The sequence below is a fragment of the Caretta caretta genome, chromosome 3 (assembly GCF_965140235.1).
Source record: "Caretta caretta isolate rCarCar2 chromosome 3, rCarCar1.hap1, whole genome shotgun sequence".
NCBI lineage: Eukaryota > Metazoa > Chordata > Testudines > Cheloniidae > Caretta > Caretta caretta.
Window position 1 is genome coordinate 129,848,986 of NC_134208.1, and position 19,541 is coordinate 129,868,526.

At 37.9% G+C, this 19,541-nt stretch overlaps 1 protein-coding gene across 4 annotated transcripts in view; it reads right to left on the reverse strand.

The window, feature by feature from the left end:
- The window catches only part of WDR27 (WD repeat domain 27), a 191,561-nt gene that overhangs the window by 125,729 nt on the left and 46,291 nt on the right, over positions 1 to 19,541 (reverse strand). For all 4 annotated transcript variants that reach the window (XM_075126871.1, XM_048843973.2, XM_048843971.2 and 1 more), the window contains 4 exons: positions 17,663 to 17,741; positions 14,411 to 14,485; positions 8,727 to 8,830; positions 6,699 to 6,788 (listed from right to left, as the gene is read on the reverse strand). In XM_075126871.1, the coding sequence (XP_074982972.1) occupies positions 6,699 to 6,788; positions 8,727 to 8,830; positions 14,411 to 14,485; positions 17,663 to 17,741 (348 nt within the window). The remainder of the gene's footprint in view (positions 1 to 6,698; positions 6,789 to 8,726; positions 8,831 to 14,410; positions 14,486 to 17,662; positions 17,742 to 19,541) is intronic.

Below are 19,541 nucleotides of genomic sequence, written 5' to 3' on the forward strand. Positions count from 1 at the left end.
AACAGGGCTGTTAGGAGGACAGTTGAAAGGAGTAGGTCAAGAAGGCATGATATCTGTGACCTGCAGGAGTGTGGCATTTGAAGGTGGTTCTAAAATGGTTTAGGCACCCTTGCATTTGCCTCAGCCATTTGAAATAATATCAGATACTTTGTCAGACAAGGTTTGATTCTACAGAACACAACCCACCACCACACCAAGATCAATAATTACAAAAGAACCTCCCTCTTAATTCACCTTACAGATTACGGTAGCCCTAAATCTAATTTTGTGAATTCACTAGAAAGGAGAATTTAGTAAAGAAATGTCCTTGAAGATAAAACTCAAGTAAATAGGCAATACTACATCAAAGAAAAGAACCATGAATAGTTAGTTATATGAATCATATTTTAATGGAATTTGACCTGAAGGCAAAATATCCATTTAAATACTGTTAAATGGTTTCCAGATTCCAACTCTGAGAAGATGTAGGCCTTACAATGCTACAATTTAATATTTTTATTGCTAGCAATTTGTTATTATAACCACAAGGAAATAAGTGGCTTCCACTGTACACAGTCCTACAGCAGATGATTACGATTAAGAAAATATTTCATAAAAAGAGATAGTTATTGATTGCAGATCGTAGTTTACAATAGCTATAACCCCTCATCAGTAAACAGTTTATGGAAGAAGCAGCCTTTTTCAGTTTGATTTAAGGCTGTTAAAATAAGAGTTAGCTACTACGAAGACAGCAATTCAAAATTCAGACACACTATATAGAAATCAATTAGTTAATTGATAATTTCTAATTTAGAATATATTTGTCCTGCTAATCATTGCATACAATTCAAAGAAAAATGTTACATAAAAGCCAATCATCACGTTTTGTTAATCTTATTTCCCTATAAGAAATATGTTGAATTTCACTTGACATTTAAAGTTCCTATGCTGCCCCCTTGTGCACATTTTTATATTTCAGTCAACTGCAGTTCTGCCTGGAACAGATCTATATATTACTTTAATTACCCTGTGATATTGTACTGTTGCAGCATGTAAGAAGAGAAAACTGTAGTTAAGGTTTTCAATGATATAGTGTATCAACATAAACTGGTTTATAAATTATAGTATTTAGATTGTAAACTCTTCAAGTCAGGGACTCATAACATTTTTGCCTGTCAACTGCCTAATATATCTTGAGTTTTGTTATACTTTATTATTTGTATAATAATCAACACAATAATTCAAGTAGAGAAGGCACCTCCATTTTATGTCTGTATCACAGTGCAGTAGCTTTCACACCCAAAATGATCATACCCCTTCAGGTAAAATTTCAAAGCCAGTCCTTAATTCTCAGAACAAAGGGGGGGTAGGTGGTTGTTTATTTTTTTAAATTTTGTAAGGTTCTATTGAGGCACTTGAGTTATCTGTGTAAAAAGTGAAAAACACAGTATAACACAACTCCCATTTTCCAAAAATGGCAGGGCACATGAGAAACCTTAGGAAAATCTGAGGTTTGGCAAACTGCAGGAGCTATCCAGGACACTTACATTTTCTGCAGTCTAGGTCCCCGAACTCCAGGCACAGTAAAGAAGAGGCCAACTGGCTTCAAAAGAGTTTTCACTCAGGGATCCCCAATCCTGAGGCACATTGAATACGATGTTGACTGGCTTTGCAGAGTGACTGGCTTCAAAAGAGCCATGCTACCTGTAACCCTTTTAAAGCTGGCCAGCATACTCTTCGCTTCACTCTAAGAGCTGCAGCACCCAGAGCCAACTCTGAATAGGAATACAGTACAACCACAGGTGATAAAAACAAGTTTAATTTAAACCACGAGTTACAGTTAAATGGATTTTGGTATATTGGGGCTGTAATGCTCCTCCATGATGATGTACAAAAAGATATTTTCCACCAGTCAGAAAAATGTCCAGATGCTTTCTTGGCACTCAAATAACTTAACAGCTGCTGCTGCGTTTTTTTTTTTTTTTCCTTTTTTAAAAAAAATTGAAGTTCAAACTTGCCTTGATTTTACATTCTCAATGAGAATTAATTTGTGCCTTTGACTAAAAAATGAAGTTGTAAACATAATAATCTGGTGCTCCAAATAGCAGCACAGTTGTTAGAAAGTAAGTAGGAAATCAATACAGGATTCCCTCATACTCTGAGATGTGCAGACCAAGCTATGTGAAGGGGGAAAAAACATACAGATCTGGTGCTATACAATTGAAATGGTTGATCTCATACTATTATTATTTATATTTCGGTAGCGCATAGATGCTCTAAGCAGGGATCAGGCCCTATTTTACTAGAGGCTTTATAAACATGTATTTAAGAGATCATCCCAGCACAAAAGGCATTCACAGTCTAGATTAATGATAAAAAACTGAGGTAAATAACACAACCAGATAGGCATACGCCACAGGATAAACAATAACAAGAACATTTTTGTGTAGACTGTGCCCACAGTTTAGCTTGCCATCTACCTAGCCATTATCAAATAGCAATGTTCTGAATGCATTTTAAGAAAGGATTTGAAGATAAGATCCACGAATCTTTTCAGAGTGTCATATATAATGGCTGGAAAGGGATAAAGAGAGAAAAATATTTGTGGACGAAGTAAACTGGCAGGTGGGGAAGGCTGAGAACATTGATGGGGCACAGACAGCTGTAACAATACAATAAGGTAATAGACAATCATCTTAAAAGTGAGGACAAGAAACATATCTGATACAAATACCTTCTGTTAAAAACAACATCCCCACCCCATCAAAACTTATTTTTTAATGAAAACTCTGGCACAACTGTAATTATAACGCTACCACCATTCCACTATAAACAAACATATGCCCTTGAGAAGGCTTTTAAATTAGCATGAAGAGGGATTATTCGGTGTACACTAGCTTAGTTTAAAGAACAAATCTATTTGGTCTTTTGCTTTATATACAATGTTTGTTTTTAAGAAAGAGGGGAACATACTAGTAAAAAAAATCTTATTCCATAGTTTAGTATAACTGCATATTATCTAATCCTTTATTGGAAAGGGAAAACCCTTTAACTTAAAAAAAATCACAAGAACAGAAATATGTAAGTGAAACTTAACGACTTTCTAACACTGATTCACCACTGCCTGACATCACTCTGGAGGGTAAATCTCTTGGCATTGTCAACAGCTTTTGCTACTTGGGTTCTATGATCAGCAGGAATCTTGGCCTTCAGACTGAACTGACTATCAGAATTGCAAAATCAAGAGAAATAAAGCATTGCTTATCTAACGGAGGAGTGTGTTTTCAGCTAAGAGAGTAATGGAAGATGGAGGAAATTGTTGTTATAATTCCCTTTATAGATTATGGAGAGGTAAGAACAGAGGTCCTCTTTAGAAGTTAACAAATCTCTTCTCTCTATACCTTTTTTTAAAACAAGACATACTAGTACTAATGTATGATTAAAAGTACTCCAAACTACATAGACTAAGATGTAGAAAAACAAAACAATTCCCCCACAAACATTACAAGGTCTGCCCAACCAGTCACTAACACTAGGAAAATGCCCTCTCCACTGATTTTACATATGGCCTTCTAGAATATTTTCACCCACAGTAATACAGGTGAAAAGATATAGTCAACAGACAGGCCCTTTTTATCATTCTGAAGAAACTGGGTTGTTCCCCCAAAATTGCTGATCATTCATTCATTACATCCAGGTATGAGGGCAACTGTAATATATGAAAATATGGAATCAAATGCCTTTGGCATCAACAAAGGGGTGAAATGGGTGTGTCTAAGACCCTATGCTGTTTAACATACTTTTCATTCCTGCTTTTTCATGCATTTAAGGACAGCAATGATGGCATTTATCTTCAAATCAGACTAGATGAAGGCTTGTTCAACATCACAAGGTTTAGAGTGAAAACCAAGGTGAAAGAGCCGAGAGAGTTCCTGTTTGCAGATGATACAGCTTTCATTGCCCAGAGTGAATCTTCCCTGCTAAATCTCTTGGGTAGATTTTCTGTGTCATGGGTTGACAATTAGTTTCAAGAAAACTGTGATCATGTACCAAGGGGTGGAAGAACCAATGATTGACATCACTCTGGAGGGTCTCTCTCTTGGCATTGTCGACAGCTTTTGCTACTTGGGTTTTATGATCAGCAGCAATCTTGACCTTCAGAGTGAACTGACTAACAGAACTGGAAAAGGAGCTAAGAATTTGCGGCTTTTACAGAAACATGCATGGAATAACTGCAAACTATCGACTAAGGTGAAGATGCAAATGTATGAGACTTGTGTGCTTTCATCTCTGCTTTATGGTTCAGAAATGTGGACTACATATGCTAGGCACATCAGGAGACTGAATAGCTTCCATATGAGATACACCTGTGCAAGATCCTGAAAATAAAGTGGGAAGACAAAATATCAAAGTCAGAGATGCTGGAGCATGCAGGACTGACACACTTAGAAACTACAGTAGAATCTCAGAGTTACAGACACCTCGGGAAAGGAGGTTGTCTGCAACTCTGAAATGTCCGTAACTCTGAACAAGACGTTGTGGACTTCAGCCACTGGGGTGGGGGGGGCTGCAGCCGCAGAGGGAGAAGGGGGTCAGGGCTTCTGACCCTCGGGAGCACCAGGGCTCAGGGCTTTAGATCTGGGGGAAGTACTGAGGCTCGGGGCTTCAGCCCCACCGTTCTGTTCTCGGCTTCTGCCCCATGGGGGGCACCAGGGCTTGGGGCACCCCATGGCTCCACTCCCTGTTTCATCCAGGGGAGGCGGGCATGCTGGGACTCAGGGCTTTAGCTACAGGGGGAGTGCTGGGGCTGAAACCAGCACCTCCCGCAGGGCAGAAGCTGGGAATGAGGCTGTGGGGCTGAAGCCCTGAGCCCTGGCACCCCCCAAAAGGCTGAAACCAGGAACGGAGCCGCAGGGCTGAAGCCGGTGACCAGTAAGTCTGGAACTCTGGTGTTCATATCTTTGAGATTCTATTGTACTAACAAGAGGAAGAGGTTGCAATGGCTCAGTCATGTCAGCAGAATGGGAGGAGACTGTATCCCCAAGAATATTTTGTACAGATTCGAGACACCTCTAGAAAGCAGGGTCACCCTGTATGGCAGTACCGCAACATGCGCAAAAGTGAGGTGAAGTTGTTCAGCATCAATGCAGAAAGCTGGGAGGAGTGCGCAGAATTCCATCCAATCTGGAGGGAATATCTGGCACTGGGTGCAGCTCAACATGAAGCAGCTTTGATCCAGAGGATGGAAGCAAAGTGAGAAAGAAGAACGCAGTGTACTATTATCTTGGACTCCAACTCAGACAACACATGGATCTGTGAAATTTGTAACAGTGTTGCTCTTGAATAAGGCTGCTCAGCCATAAGCTGACTCATAAGGCAACTGATTAGACCTTTTATGGATACACCATGATCCAGTGGATCAACGGTTGCCTATAATAAATAGAATTTGGAGAAACTAGCAAAACACAAAAAATCCTGACTTGTATTTTATATGCAGAATTGCCTTTAACGTAAGAGATCATTACAAAATGTGCATGTCACAAGCTATTTTTTGATAGGTAAAAGTCTAACCAGGAAAGTGTAGCCTTTGTTTAGCTTATTTATATAAACTTTTAAAACATATTTTGCATCTGTTTTTACAAATGAAGATATGTATTCTTATTTTTGTAAATATATAAAACTATATTACTAAAAATTAAGCCAAGTTATTTTGTAAATCTTTTGCCTTAAGAAAACATATTTGACATTTTTATTATTATTGACAAATTATTATTAAACAAAGAATACCATAAATGCATTTTATGAGCTATAATTTCCTCCCCATAACTCAAAATTTGAAACACAAACAAAATTGCTGAAAAGTCTGAAAAAACAAACACGCTAGCAATCAGAATACTGTAATCTCTTTAAAAGAAACCTCAAAATAACTGAGGAGAAGCATACAGGATGTAAATTATTCTATAATTAAACATGACAAGTCATATCTAATATCTAGGGAGCCATGTTATACCTTCTAATCCAACTCTAATTTTAGCACAATGCTTTAAAAGCCTCTCTAAATTAATATAAGATTATAGAATCTTTATCGAGACATAATTTTCCAAAATCATTTTTCAATAAATCATTTATTTTAGATCTGACAAGGAAACCCATTTTTAAAAATGGCTAAATCAGCTTCCATTACACAATTCCACAACAAAATACTGATCCAGCTATATGACATTATGTAAATTATGAAGTTTACTGTTGTTTTCAATGTTAGGGCCTGATCCTGCAAACCCTTAGGTCTTTCCCCTAAAAATGCTTATTTAGAGTGTATAAAATTACGCATGTGCATAAGTCTTAGCAGGACTGGGACTTTCCTAACGTGAATAGTCCCTTTGATTTCAAAGGGCTACCCCTCATAAGCAGGGGTCTGCAAGATCAGGACCACCATTATCCAAATCATTATTTTAACTTTTTGGCTAAAAGCAGTCATCTGGCAAGTACATTTCTATTGTTTACCTTCTCAGTGATCTGAGGAACTCTAGAAAAACAGAAGCCAACTCAAGCCTGGAACAATGATAACCAGACAAACAAGTTTACTATATCCTTACTCAGAAGTAGTAGGGGTTTTTTTTATTCTTCATATAGTGACAAGAGTGGAATCTTTTAATTTACAAGTTTATTTAAACTGAAAATGCATCACTCCATATAAACTATATTTACAAAAAGTTTACCTGAAAAAACAGCCGGTGTTCCTGTCAGGTTGGAATTGAATACCAGTAAAGATTTGTCAGCTAGGCCACAAGCTAACAACTCTCCATCCCCTGTAAAAAAGATTCCCTACAGGTTTATGGGTTGTGAGGAGTGTGTGTCTTAATCATTTTTTTTAAAGTCATAAATATACCAGGCAGAGGGGAAAATATGTTACAGCACATAAAAATATATAATCAGCTTTCATCTAACTTGTTTACCATTCTCACTTTCTATGGAAATCAGTTAAGATGCAGGGGGAAAAATATGACTCATTACAAGGCAGAATGTCATTTTTTTAAAGAAAAAATCCTAAACAAATATTACATAAATATTTAGCAGTCACATTTATCTACTTCCTGATTTATAAAAATTACTATCTATCTCTGTATAAATGACACATCCTCCTTCCAGGGGTACCAGAATAAAAAAAAATCATACTTACGAGAGCACCAAGACTCCTTTGTCAGTATTCTGATAACTTCTGAAGCAAATGGGCACAAGCCCTCCCCACCATAGCTTTACAGTCTTATCCTGCAAATTTTACTAAGAAGTTGTGTGGCACTTCTCATATGAGTAAAGTTATTCATGTGTACAAATGTTGGCAGGATCAAGCCTTTTAATGTTTGCCTGGATGTAGTAGGATGGGAAAACTGTTTAACACAAATCATATTTCTGAAAGAGCAAAGATGGTCTGGGGCTTAAAATGTGGAATCCCACTGTAAATTAGTATTAAAAACATTTGCAAACCAGAAGGCAAAATAAATTAACAAACAAAAAAAAAAGGAAAGAGACATTCCTAGCTTGGGTCAATCCATGCTATGATACACCCACCCCACCAGCTATGAAATCTAATCTTCCCAAAGGCATTCTCCTGTTAAACAGCAAATTATTTAGACTATGTATTCCTGGAGAAGAAATACCAACCAACCTTGCTAACAAGACATAAATGGTGGGATTCAATCTGAATATAAATACTTAATAATAATTAATTTGACAGTCTGAAGATCACTCCTTGAATGGCTTCTTTTATGTATTTGAATTAACTTGAATTAGATACTTTTTAGTTTCATAACTTAGTTAAGATTATTTGTCTACCGATTTATAAAATTATTTAAATTATCCATGACAGGATCCACCAACCCTTAAACAAGATTCCTTTGTCCATCTATAAATTGTTTTAGCTATCTCTGAAACACCAAGACAGGACTCTCTGCTGATTTTGGGAATAAAATACTTTGGTTTTATCTTGCGAGAAGAGTGTCTAAACCAGAGTGGGCCCACTCAAGGTGTAATCCCTGTTGAAAGCTCTCCACAGAGATATAGAGAAGAGATTGTCGCTGAAATAATCATTCTTTATAGCTTGTGTTCTGCTTTATTCAGTCTTTTTTTGATGTTTATTTTCCTTTCTTTAATAAAGTAGCCATAGTTAATAATTATGATTATTTTGCTTGTCTCTAACTGTGGTGTACCTCTTAGTCTAAAATAGTGGAAGACACATTCCTAAACTGGCAGTAAGAGAGACAGTTATCAAGATCTGGCCAACTATATCTTGTTTCTCTAGACGATACATTTTTAGTAATCTATGTGATGATTTCTTGGTGCTCAACACTTTAAAACACCCCTTTTTACCCCAAACAGATGTCCCGTGCAGGTATGCATTTTATAGGGTCCAGTTCCTTGATACCTGGAATTGGAAATGAACTTAGAGGAAGGCATCTCCCTGAAGAAGCTGAGGATTTGAGTAGGGCTCCTAATGTCTGGTAGAGTGCGGAGACAACCTCCTTTCCCAACCCCTCAACCCTCACAGGAGGTTGGGACCAGGTGTGGACGGGCTGATGGCAACCCTCTGCCAGGTGCAGACAATTAAGGAAGGAAAAATGACCCAAACACTATACAAATTATTGCTTGACAGCTCCCAGATGAGTAAAGCTGCTGCCTAAATAAACCACATCCCTTATTTTAATTCCTGGGTGTCAGGGACAATAGCATGTTTCAATGGTCATACATACCTGAATACTGAATACAGCAAATAGAGGTTGGTTTATTAGCTACTGATATCTGTCTCTCAGATTTAGTTGGAGGAGAATTTTCCAATAGATATTCTTTATTTTTTCTTAAAAAAAAAAAAAATTAAGGAAAATATAGTTAAATGTCATAACAGTACATTTTCCACTTTACATGCTAAACGTTTTATATTACAGTTAGAGTAAATTAAAAGTATAATTCATCCATATCTCTTCCCTCTTTTTTAGATTCCCAGATAGATATCAGTAACTTAAGGGTGAAAAAACACAACTGGGATGTTTTAATTACCACAATAACCAAGCACTGAAACCCAGGAAATTGAGTCAATGTTAACTTTAAAAATAAAAATCCAAAATATGAAGTTGTGCGAATACACCAAGTATGCAGACAATCTAAATTCTGCCCTGTAGTCAGAACAAGCAATAACTGTACAATTATGAATGATGCATATTAGTGCTCCTGGTTCCAAATTAAAACTATTTTTAATGATTTTTTTTCATATTTACTTCTTATGGTGTCATTACAGGGCAGAGTTAATGTTCTTTGTGTGCCTTAACTGGGTATTCCATACATTGACATGTCTGGATTTCTTTTAAAGTTAAGCTTAAGTCTGAATTTCCTGGGCTTATAATGCTGGATTTTTGGGGTAATTGTAGAATTTTTTATGTTTCTTTCCCTTAAGATATTTATATTTTTCTCAGCTTTAACTCCATCATAACAGTTTTGTCTGGGAATTTTCTGGTTTTTTTTAAATATTAAAATTTGTATATATTAACAATAAACAAGAATCCTAAAAAGAATGCTACCATGCAAATACTTCTAATGATTTGAAGATACATAGTATCAACCCTAAATTAGATAATTTTATTTTGACGTTTAGGGTCAGATTCACTGGTATGCTATGGGTGCTTCACACTCCTCTAGAGCAGCCAAAGCATACTGGCCAGTTAACCAAGGTTTATAGCTGCTTGCTGCAGGTCCCGTAATATTGCTGCTCTAGTACACAGCGGATTCAAGGCCGCTGTGTTGTGGGGATGGGAGCCTTTAAAGCTGTCATAAATATAAAGGGAAGGGTAAACCCCTTTGAAATCCCTCCTGGCCAGGGGAAAGCTCCTCTCACCTGTAAAGGGTTAAGAAGCTAAAGGTAACCTCGCTGGCACCTGACCAAAATGACCAATGAGGAGACAAGATACTTTCAAAAGCTGGGAGGAGGGAGAGAAACAAAGGGTCTGTGTGTCTTTCTTATGCTGGTTTCTGCCGGGGATAGACCAGGAATGGAGTCTTAGAACTTTTAGTAAGTAATCTAGCTAGGTATGTGTTAGATTATGATTTCTTTAAATGGCTGAGAAAAGAATTGTGCTGAATAGAATAACTATTTCTGTCTGTGTATCTTTTTTGTAACTTAAGGTTTTGCCTAGAGGGGTTCTCTATGTTTTTGAAGCTAATTACCCTGTAAGATATCTACCCTCCTGATTTTACAGGAGTGATTCCTTTACTTCTATCTACTTCTATTTTTATTAAAAGTCTTCTTGTAAGCAAACTGAATGCTTTTTCATTGTTCTCAGATCCAAGGGTTTGGGTCTGTAGTCACCTAGGCAAATTGGTGAGGCTTTTTACCAAACCTTGTCCAGGAAGTGGGGTGCAAGGTTTTGGGAAGTATTTTGGGGGGAAAGACGTGTCCAAACAGCTCTTCCCCAGTAACCAGTATTAGTTTGGTGGTGGTAGCAGCCAATCCAAGGACAAAGGGTGGAATATTTTGTACCTTGGGGAAGTTTTGACCTAAGCTGGTAAAGATAAGCTTAAGAGGTTTTTCATGCAGGTCCCCACATCTGTACCCTAGAGTTCAGAGTGGGGGAGGAACCTTGACAAAAGCACTAACCTCCAAGGTAGCATGGGGTCAGGGAATCTTTTAAAAAACAGTAACAACTGGAACAACTGACCTATCAAGGAGACCTCTTGACATACCATGATCTGAATCTCCCTCATACCCCTGACTCACCACAACCAATAGCACTGTAGAATGGAAATTGGCTGTAAAGGAAGGGTTATGATTGTTTGACTTACCTTTGCAGTCACAATGATGCCAGTTAAGAGTGACATGAGCTGTTGACCTGCCCCTGTCTGTGATCATAACAATTGGATGCACCAGTAACTTAACTGAATTTCAACCTGATCTTCTCAAATATAGACTATCCACAACACTTCCATAATTTTAACTATATGGGGAGTTTGAAGACTCTGGTGTTCCATTACTGAGATCATCCAGAACTCCTGATACTAAATTTCTTAAAGAACCCTTTTTAAATCAGTTTAACTCAAACTAGTTAATGGATGTCCTTGTAAATTCTCAGCAAAATCCATTCTGCATTCAAAAACTATGTAAGTAGGTGAAGATATGTTGAATTCTCCATACATAAGTAGACTTGGCAGCATGATTTTGTAATATAATTTTGATGGATATGTGACATTGCACCCAATAAGGCTTTATGGAAATATGCGTACGAATGTATATATGACATAACTAGAATATGTTTTATGCTACATATGCCATGTAACATATCTCTGCAAAGGTTATGATCTTCTGAATATATTCATCCTATTTGTATGCATGTGTCATTTTTGTACTCGAAGTTATGAATATTGGCTGTATACTCGTTTAATTTTAAATAGCCTCGGTGAAGCAGTTGGTCAGCTTCCTGAGAAAAGACTATTCTCAGTAAGTGCCCAAGCAAGAAGCCCTGAAGCCAACAATGAACTTGGAGATGCCAATCCACATCTGAGCTTTCCTAGGAATGTAGCTTGGCTGGTAAGGAACTCAGTCATGCCTGGACACGTGACTTGCCCATGTAACTCCAAAACTCCATTTTGTAGCTGGATTCTACACAGCGACAGGGAGGGGTGTCCACCCACAAGAGAAAGTCTGTTTAAACCCCTGGGAGACCCTTCCATTTGGTCTTCAGCTAGCTCAAGAGAAAGCCTCTCCACCCCAAAAGGATACCTGAAAGAAACTGGAACAAAGGACAGTAACCACGGGGGGAGGGGGCGGTGAGTGATTGTTCAACCCAGACTAGAAGGAGACTAGTCTGTAAAAGGAAGTTTACTGGAATACCTCCTCTGAGGGTGAGGTTTTATCAGCATTCAGTTTTCTTACTGTATTAGGCATAGACTTGCGTGTTTTATTTTATTTTGCTTGGTAATTCACTTTGTTCTGTCTGCTATTACTTGGAACCACTTACAGAAAGTAGGATTTATTTAATAAAATCACTTTTTATTTATTATTTAACCCAGAGTATGCATTAATACCTTGGAGGATGGGGGGGTGGCAAACAGCTATGCATCTCTCTCTGTGTTATAGAGGGCGAACAATTTATGAGTTTACCCTGTATAAGCTTTATACAGGGTAAAATGGATTTATTTGGGGTTTGGACCCCATTGGGAGTTGGACATCTTAGTGTTAAAGACAGGAACACTTCTTAAGTTGCTTTCAGTTAAGCTTGCAGTTTGTGGTACATGGTTCAGACCTGGGTCTGTGTTTGTGGCCGGCAAGCATATCTGGCACAACCAGGCAGGGTTCTGGAGTCCCAAGCTGGCAGGGGCAGAAGTAGTCTTGGCACATCAGTTGGCAACCCCAAGGGGGTTTTTGTAATCCAACCCATCACAGGATATTTATATTTTTAAGCATTATTTTTAATTATTTAAAAGTTAATAGTAATTATGGGGGGACTCAAACAATAGTTATTTAATGACAGCAGATGCTGAAACTCAAAAAATTAAATCTTCATAATAGTAAAACACAAATTATCACCACATGTCAAAATATACAAAGTAAATATCCTTAAATAAAACTCCAATAAGTTCTCTAGCAGCACTTTACTTACTTTGCCTATCTGTGAATTTTAATTATCAATGAAATATTTTTACTCAGTTTGTATTTATTAACATCTGCCAATAAAAATCTAATCCTTCCAAGCTTATACATAAACAGAGGGTAAATCCTTACTTTTAATGCAAAACTCAGCTCAGCCTTAGCTAAACCACTGAGCCACAATAAGCATCTCCAGAATACTGTTCCCTGCCAAAGGTCAGAAAAACCACTGAAATGACACTTTAGGCCCCGGTTCTGCAGTGAGATGTAGATATGCAGACACTCGCACCTGCACAATCTCAAAGGCACCCCATGCAGATGCTGAAGTTCACCTGCTTGCATCCAACTGAAGGATTGGACTGACATCCGAAAGGAAGGTTACAAGTATGGTATCTGTTTTCATCAATGTCAATAATTTACCATCATCTATGCAAAAGTTATCAGGAATTAGGACTCTCAATGCATCCCTTTACATTATTCTGCTTGCCAATTAAAAAATAACCACTAATTCTTTCAAGATGAACCAATATTTTCCAGTTTACAGACAGTACGATGGATGTGCTGGTTACGTGTTACAACGGCAGCCTTGGTCGGGTAGCCTAATAATGAATGAATTCCAAGTTAAAGTGTTTTTTCAGATACCTATACCAAAAAATAAAATCAGTTTGTTGTATTATTTCTTGCCGATAAAAAAAATTACTTAGGGATAGTGCCTTAAAATATGGTTCTACTCTCAAAAGTGAAGGTGTAAAAACGCTTTCTTACTCAGCATATATACTCCTGGTGTGTTGTATCCGCTTATTTCAGTCACAAATAAAAACTGTTTTGTTTTACTCGTTAGTACCACAGAGTCAACACAGAGTGGGAATTAGATACTATATACTTGATTATACAAGTCTTTCTTAAAATCAATAGTACTATTCATCTGAATGCTTTCCAAAGTGAATAAGGAGTGCACCATCTAGCACTATGCTATTATACATTTCAGAAATGCTATTAAAAAAGAAAAGCTAAGAGCAACCACTACTGTCACACTTCATTTTTGCCTTTGCATCATACATAAGCCAGATCCCAGGGTGAATTTACAGGGCTGGCAGTTAGGAACAAATGGGTGTGGTACATCCATTGCACGACTCAGCATAAAACTGTCAACTCCTTAAGATCACACTGAGACCTGGATTGTGTATCGTTGGCAGTGATGATAATTCTACAGGTCAAATTCCACCCTAACTAAAATCTGTGCAGCTTCATTATATCCAATGGGACTGCATATGTTTACGAGGGGGAAAAAGTTTTGATTTCAATGGACGCACACAGGCGTAGAACTGGCGTGGTGAATCAGGCCAAATATATTTCCACTTGTAAAATGAACAATACATCTGAACTCAATGAGCTACAATAAGCACAGAACCTCATGAAGCCATATTTAGTCACTTTTCAGACTAGAACTACACATTGAAAACACTATGGTTCCGAACTCTTTTAGCACAAATATGCTTTTTTAAGTTAAATGAATCATTTTAAAAATAGAGAGAACAATAAATGTTATCTTTTGTACATAAAGCTTAGTTAAAATTAATGAATATAACCTAAAATGTCTTTAGAGTACATTTAGCAGTTTTTCCAGCTATACATCAGAAAAATGCATCTCATAGCAAAGCTAAGAAGCATTTTAGCTCAAATCATATCCCCAATTTAAAAATGTCCAATAGAGGAGGTAGGTAACTGCAAAATACCTTTTCAAGTAAAACATCTATTTAAAATCATTTCAATTTTTTTTAGTGCATCCACTGAATTACCTACCGTTTGCAACTGCTCTTCCACTCTGATATCTTGTTATTTTTCTTCAAGTTAGTCTTTGGAGAAAACATGGTCATTCTGCAAAGAAGAAAACAGGCTTTGCTATACTTCTATAAAGGCACTTCTAAAACATTGTTCAGGAATAAGTATTTTATTTAAAACAACAGTGATTCTGTTTTCCTCTTCATACATGCAGTTGTTCCATTAGTGACAGTGAGAAATATGTACACACATCAACAGAAGATTAGATCCCTGTAATCATCTTACTTTCTAGTTCACCAAATATTGCTTGTGATAACACATTTGATGGGTGCTACATTTTGAAGAACATGAAGGCCTGAGATATCTAATTCTGAACAGCAGCCTTTCTACACAAGTAGTTAGCAGGATGTCACTGTACTAAGTGGACAAAGCTCATTCTACAAATTTTGAGAGGACATGAAAAAGTTGCCAGTAGGAGATGGCAGTTTCTAGCATGTATGATTGTTCCCAGCCCCAATCAATCATCTCACACAACCATAAGCCCTCCCAGCCCAAATCAAACAATTTTACCCTTCTCTCCAAGTCTCCTTTAAGGACCCAAAATGATGGCCCATACAATTGTAGCATAACTCCTCCTTCATCTTACCATAGCTATTCATATTTATGAATATCCATACAAATATTATACACTCACACACAACATACACATATTTACACACACGCGCACTTAACTGGCTCTGGGATCTAAGAATCTTGTGTGTTTATATACAACTTACACCCAATGTGGATATAATGTTTTGGGAGCTATTGGCCTAAATTCTACTCTGAGTTATATGCAGGCAACCTAACTTAGTCACTTATTTAACCTGGATGGTCACATTGTGACATGAGTACAAAAATCTTTATGGGGTTAAAACATGTCATGTTAGTTAAATTACTTTCACCCTCTGCCCATTCAGAAAAACTAGGGGAAATGGTAGTTGTCATGAGTACGTGCCAGTGAGTACAGATTCCAGTTGATAGTTAAAAGTGGCTGAGAAGGGCACACTTGTGCCCTGAAATATAAACAAGAGAACCTTGAAGGTTAAAGGACTTGGCATCTGATGAAAATGGGGGAGAGAAAGAAGCCCTGATGACATCTCTAACCTACCTCCTTTTTGTACTCAAAGCAAGGGTTGCCCTAAGCATTAATTGATGCTACCACATGAAGTAACTGGCGTTAGGCCTGGTGGCTACCTCCCCTCCTGCTATCTCCTCCACTGTGAAGCAGCAGCAGAAGAGGAGTGATTACTGGAAGGTTTAGCATTGGCTACTTCTGAAGACAGCAGCTGCAGAAGAGCTTGAACTGAGCTGTCACAGTGCTACTGTGTGCAGCCTTAATGGGCTTCCTGCACTGTCAGGCATCACAGGGAAAGTTGCTTCTGCAGTGCTACTGTAACCCACACACAGGGTGGATTTGATTTAAATCAAATTGATTTAAATCACTAGTCAGGAAGACTCGATTTAATCATGGTTTTCTACATAAAAGTGCATTCTTGTTGGTTGTCATAACCTTAATACATATTCTTCACAACTCAGAGATAGATGTAGGTTTCATTTTTAGAAGGTACACACTATACATATTTAAACAGTGATTTATTTTGAAAATTTTTCAGATTGTTTGGTTATTTCAATTACCTTTGGTAAATGAAGCAGATATTTAGGAAGTCACTGGGAGGTGAACTATCTCCAATTCAAAAGGTTAATCATTAATATTTGGAGGATTTTCTTGGCGTGATGTATTAGGAGTAGATCACCACCAGACAGACATTTAAATTGTTTTATTTAACTAAAACAAAGTTAAGTATTCTTGATGTTTTTCTTCAACATCAAACATATAATATTTTAACAAAACAAGCATATGTCCCTCGCATCTCACATTTATCTCCAGACTTCTCCTTGTCCAGATCTATTCCACCCTCAACAATCTTCTACTCGTTGAACTTTTAGAAACTTTGCACTTTTAGAGAGAGGTAAGGGATTGACTCTGTGTACTCAAATTTGCAGAGGGGCAATAGAGTTGAGGTCTGTTATTTCTCACCTCTATATATTATTTATTGATTTTAAAACATTTTTGGCTGTTAACAAGCATGTTACCTCTGGAGACACAAATCCACAGTTTGAGATCTGCAAAACTAAGCATCTCTGATGGTATCTTCTAACCTGAGCACTGAGTCCCATTGAGTAGATAGAAAGATTAACCTAAATAATCTATACAGAAGCCTGTGTAACCCCATAAAATTGGGTCCCTAATCCATTAACTATTGGAACTCATTTACAAAAGTTTTCTTAAACACTACATTAATATATTGTCTCATACTATAGAATTAGAATTTATAATCCCTATTCCATGATGAGACACCTTTGAGCTATAATGTATCTTAATTAAAATAATCTTTAGACAGGTTTTTCCCTCAAAAAGCATTTTATCAAAAAAAATCCAATTTAAATTTAAAAAAAACAATTGTTTTTTCTTTTTTTAAAAAAAAAAATCATTGATTTTTATCCACCCTGCCCACACAACTCCTGGGTATGGTGTCCCCTCTAGTGGCATCGAGACCCCTTAGAGATTAATGAGTCTGCTACAGCCTTAGCTAAGAGCCAAGAGCTTATACAGTAGAGGCTCATGCACTAAGCTTCAGCGGGCCCAGGTTTAATCCTGCCTGCCGACGACTGGGGTCTGTTGGTGTTATCCTACTATTACCTAGTGCTCCTCCCTCATCCCCTTTAAGCTGCCTCTCAGCTGTGCAGAGGAGTGGAAAAGATATTGTTTCCCTTTGCAGAAGCAAGGAGAGAGAGAGATGGTAAGAGAGCAAGAACCATATACAAGAAAGAAAGGAAAGAGGGAATTATTGCACACTCTTTATTAAATAGACTTAATAGAGAAAAACAGAAACCAAAAGTACATGTTGAAGGAGAGAGAACGTCATAGAGTGGAAGAGAAGGAAAGAAGCAAGAGAAGTACAGTGAACGAAATGTTGCTCTCAGTTGATGTGTCTATCCCTACTGATTAAATGAGATATTAAGTACCAATAGATTGCTCATAAACTGTGGGTATTTTAATTTCTAACACATCGTTAGCAGCCAATTTATCCATATTTTGTACCATTATATTATTTTCGATGCATCATTTATTCCACAGTTGCCACAAGGTATTTCTACACAATAAAAAAGGAAACAAGGTACAGTAATATTACATCCGTATAAAATATCTTCAATAGAATTTCTACTCACTGTGGTGCTGTTGCATAACCTGATGACTTAATTTTACTGTGGAAAACCAGTGACTGGTCTTTCATTGCGCCCTTTATACCTGCATTAAAATTGTTTGAACTTTTAGTAGAGGATTTTCTTAACGTTACATTTCCGTAATTCAAGTTAGAGGAAAATTATTTCTTTAAGATAAGGAGACAGCAAGTGTTCCATTATGTATAAATTCTTATGCATTCTAAATATTTAAAAGTGGATAATAATTATGGAAGGTATGGCAAATTAATTGTCTAGAATACCAGTAACTGGACAGTTGAGAGAATACAATTTATATTTCTGTCTTACATATTGCCATTTATGTGACAAATCAATAAAACAACAAATGTTAAACATCAGATTAAAAATTTAATTATTAAATATTAGATCTTCACCTTCTACAGCATTCACTTGAAAGTGATCATAGGTATCTCTGATACCAGCTTCCATAAAAGCCTTGAATTACAGGAAGATTTATAGTTTTGCAGCCAGTCACTAGAATGCAACAACCATTTTTGTGTGGAACAGTTTCATCAGAGCAAATCTCAGGTCCACTTTATTATTATCTACAAATGTCATGCAATTGTTTGGAAACTGATCAGCATACAAATTATTTAAAGAACCTTTGAAATCATCCTTAAATAATTTAAACAGATACATCCAACAGCTGAAAGTTAGTATATGAATCAGGATTAAAAAAACTGGTACTGTATTATGAGTCTTCTGTTAAATTTACCCAATAAACCCCAATGCTCCAAAGCACAAGCCAACCACTAATTTCCTAGCATTGGAAAGAAACTTCTATGGCAGCGGTCCTTGGGGGGTAGGGGCACGGAGGAATTTTTGAGGAGATGCAGCAGGGCCCAGACCAGCCCCCATGGGAAGAAGGGAGGAAGCGCCACCCAGCTGCGCTCTGCCCCTAGCTCCACTCTGGCTCCGGCCCCTCCCACTCCCCCAGCTGAGGCCCTGGCGTCAGCTCCTGGCCCCAACTGCAGCCCAGCCCCAGTCCCACTCCCTCCGTGGCTCCTGCTCCCGGTCCAGCTCCTGGCCACAGCTCCCGCTCCTGGCTGCAGCTCCTGGCCACAGCCCTGCTCCCAGTGTGGCGGGGCACACAGAAGGGGAGCATGACATAAAAAATTTGGGGACCACTGTTCTATGGGCAAGTCATTACACAACCATCCACTGTACAGTTATTTCAAAATGTCTGTTCAGAGTGTGTCAGTTCAGGGCAACTGCTCCTGTATTTTCCCACTCATGGTCCAGCAAGGACACCAACTCTAGGCTCCCATAATCTCTCTTGGGTAGAGACCCATGTCTCTTTCCCTGCTGACCAGGATTTTTCTAGGCTGCACATTTCCCTGCCTAAACTAGGAGCTCCCCAGCAAGCCAAGTGGCCTAACCAGGCTAGCATCTGTGCTTTACTTACTCTTCAAAGGCTCTGAACAATATAATTGCCAAAGTTATAAGCTACCACACAGCCCTATCTAAGCAAGCATATATATTCTTAAGTGAAAGCATTACAGAGAAAACATTAACAGAAAACAACAGAACCTATAGGCATGCTAATAGGCTTACCAGAGATCACTCCCAACCCCAGCAAGGGCTCTGGTAGGATTCAGTCCTTCAAACCCACCAAGGAGTTTTTCTGCAGTTACAAGTTCATAACAGCTTTTGCTCAGAACAAGGACATCTATACATAGGTTACCCTTTCCTTTGTACAGTTTGGGTCTTTGATCTGCAGAGACTGTGAATAAGTAATCAGCCAGAAAGGAGTTCTCTTCTCTGGGTGTAGCTTCAAAAAGCTTGGGTCCATTCGCATACCCCTCTGTGATAGGGTGCTCGGGGGCCAAGCATCCTAGTGGTTAGT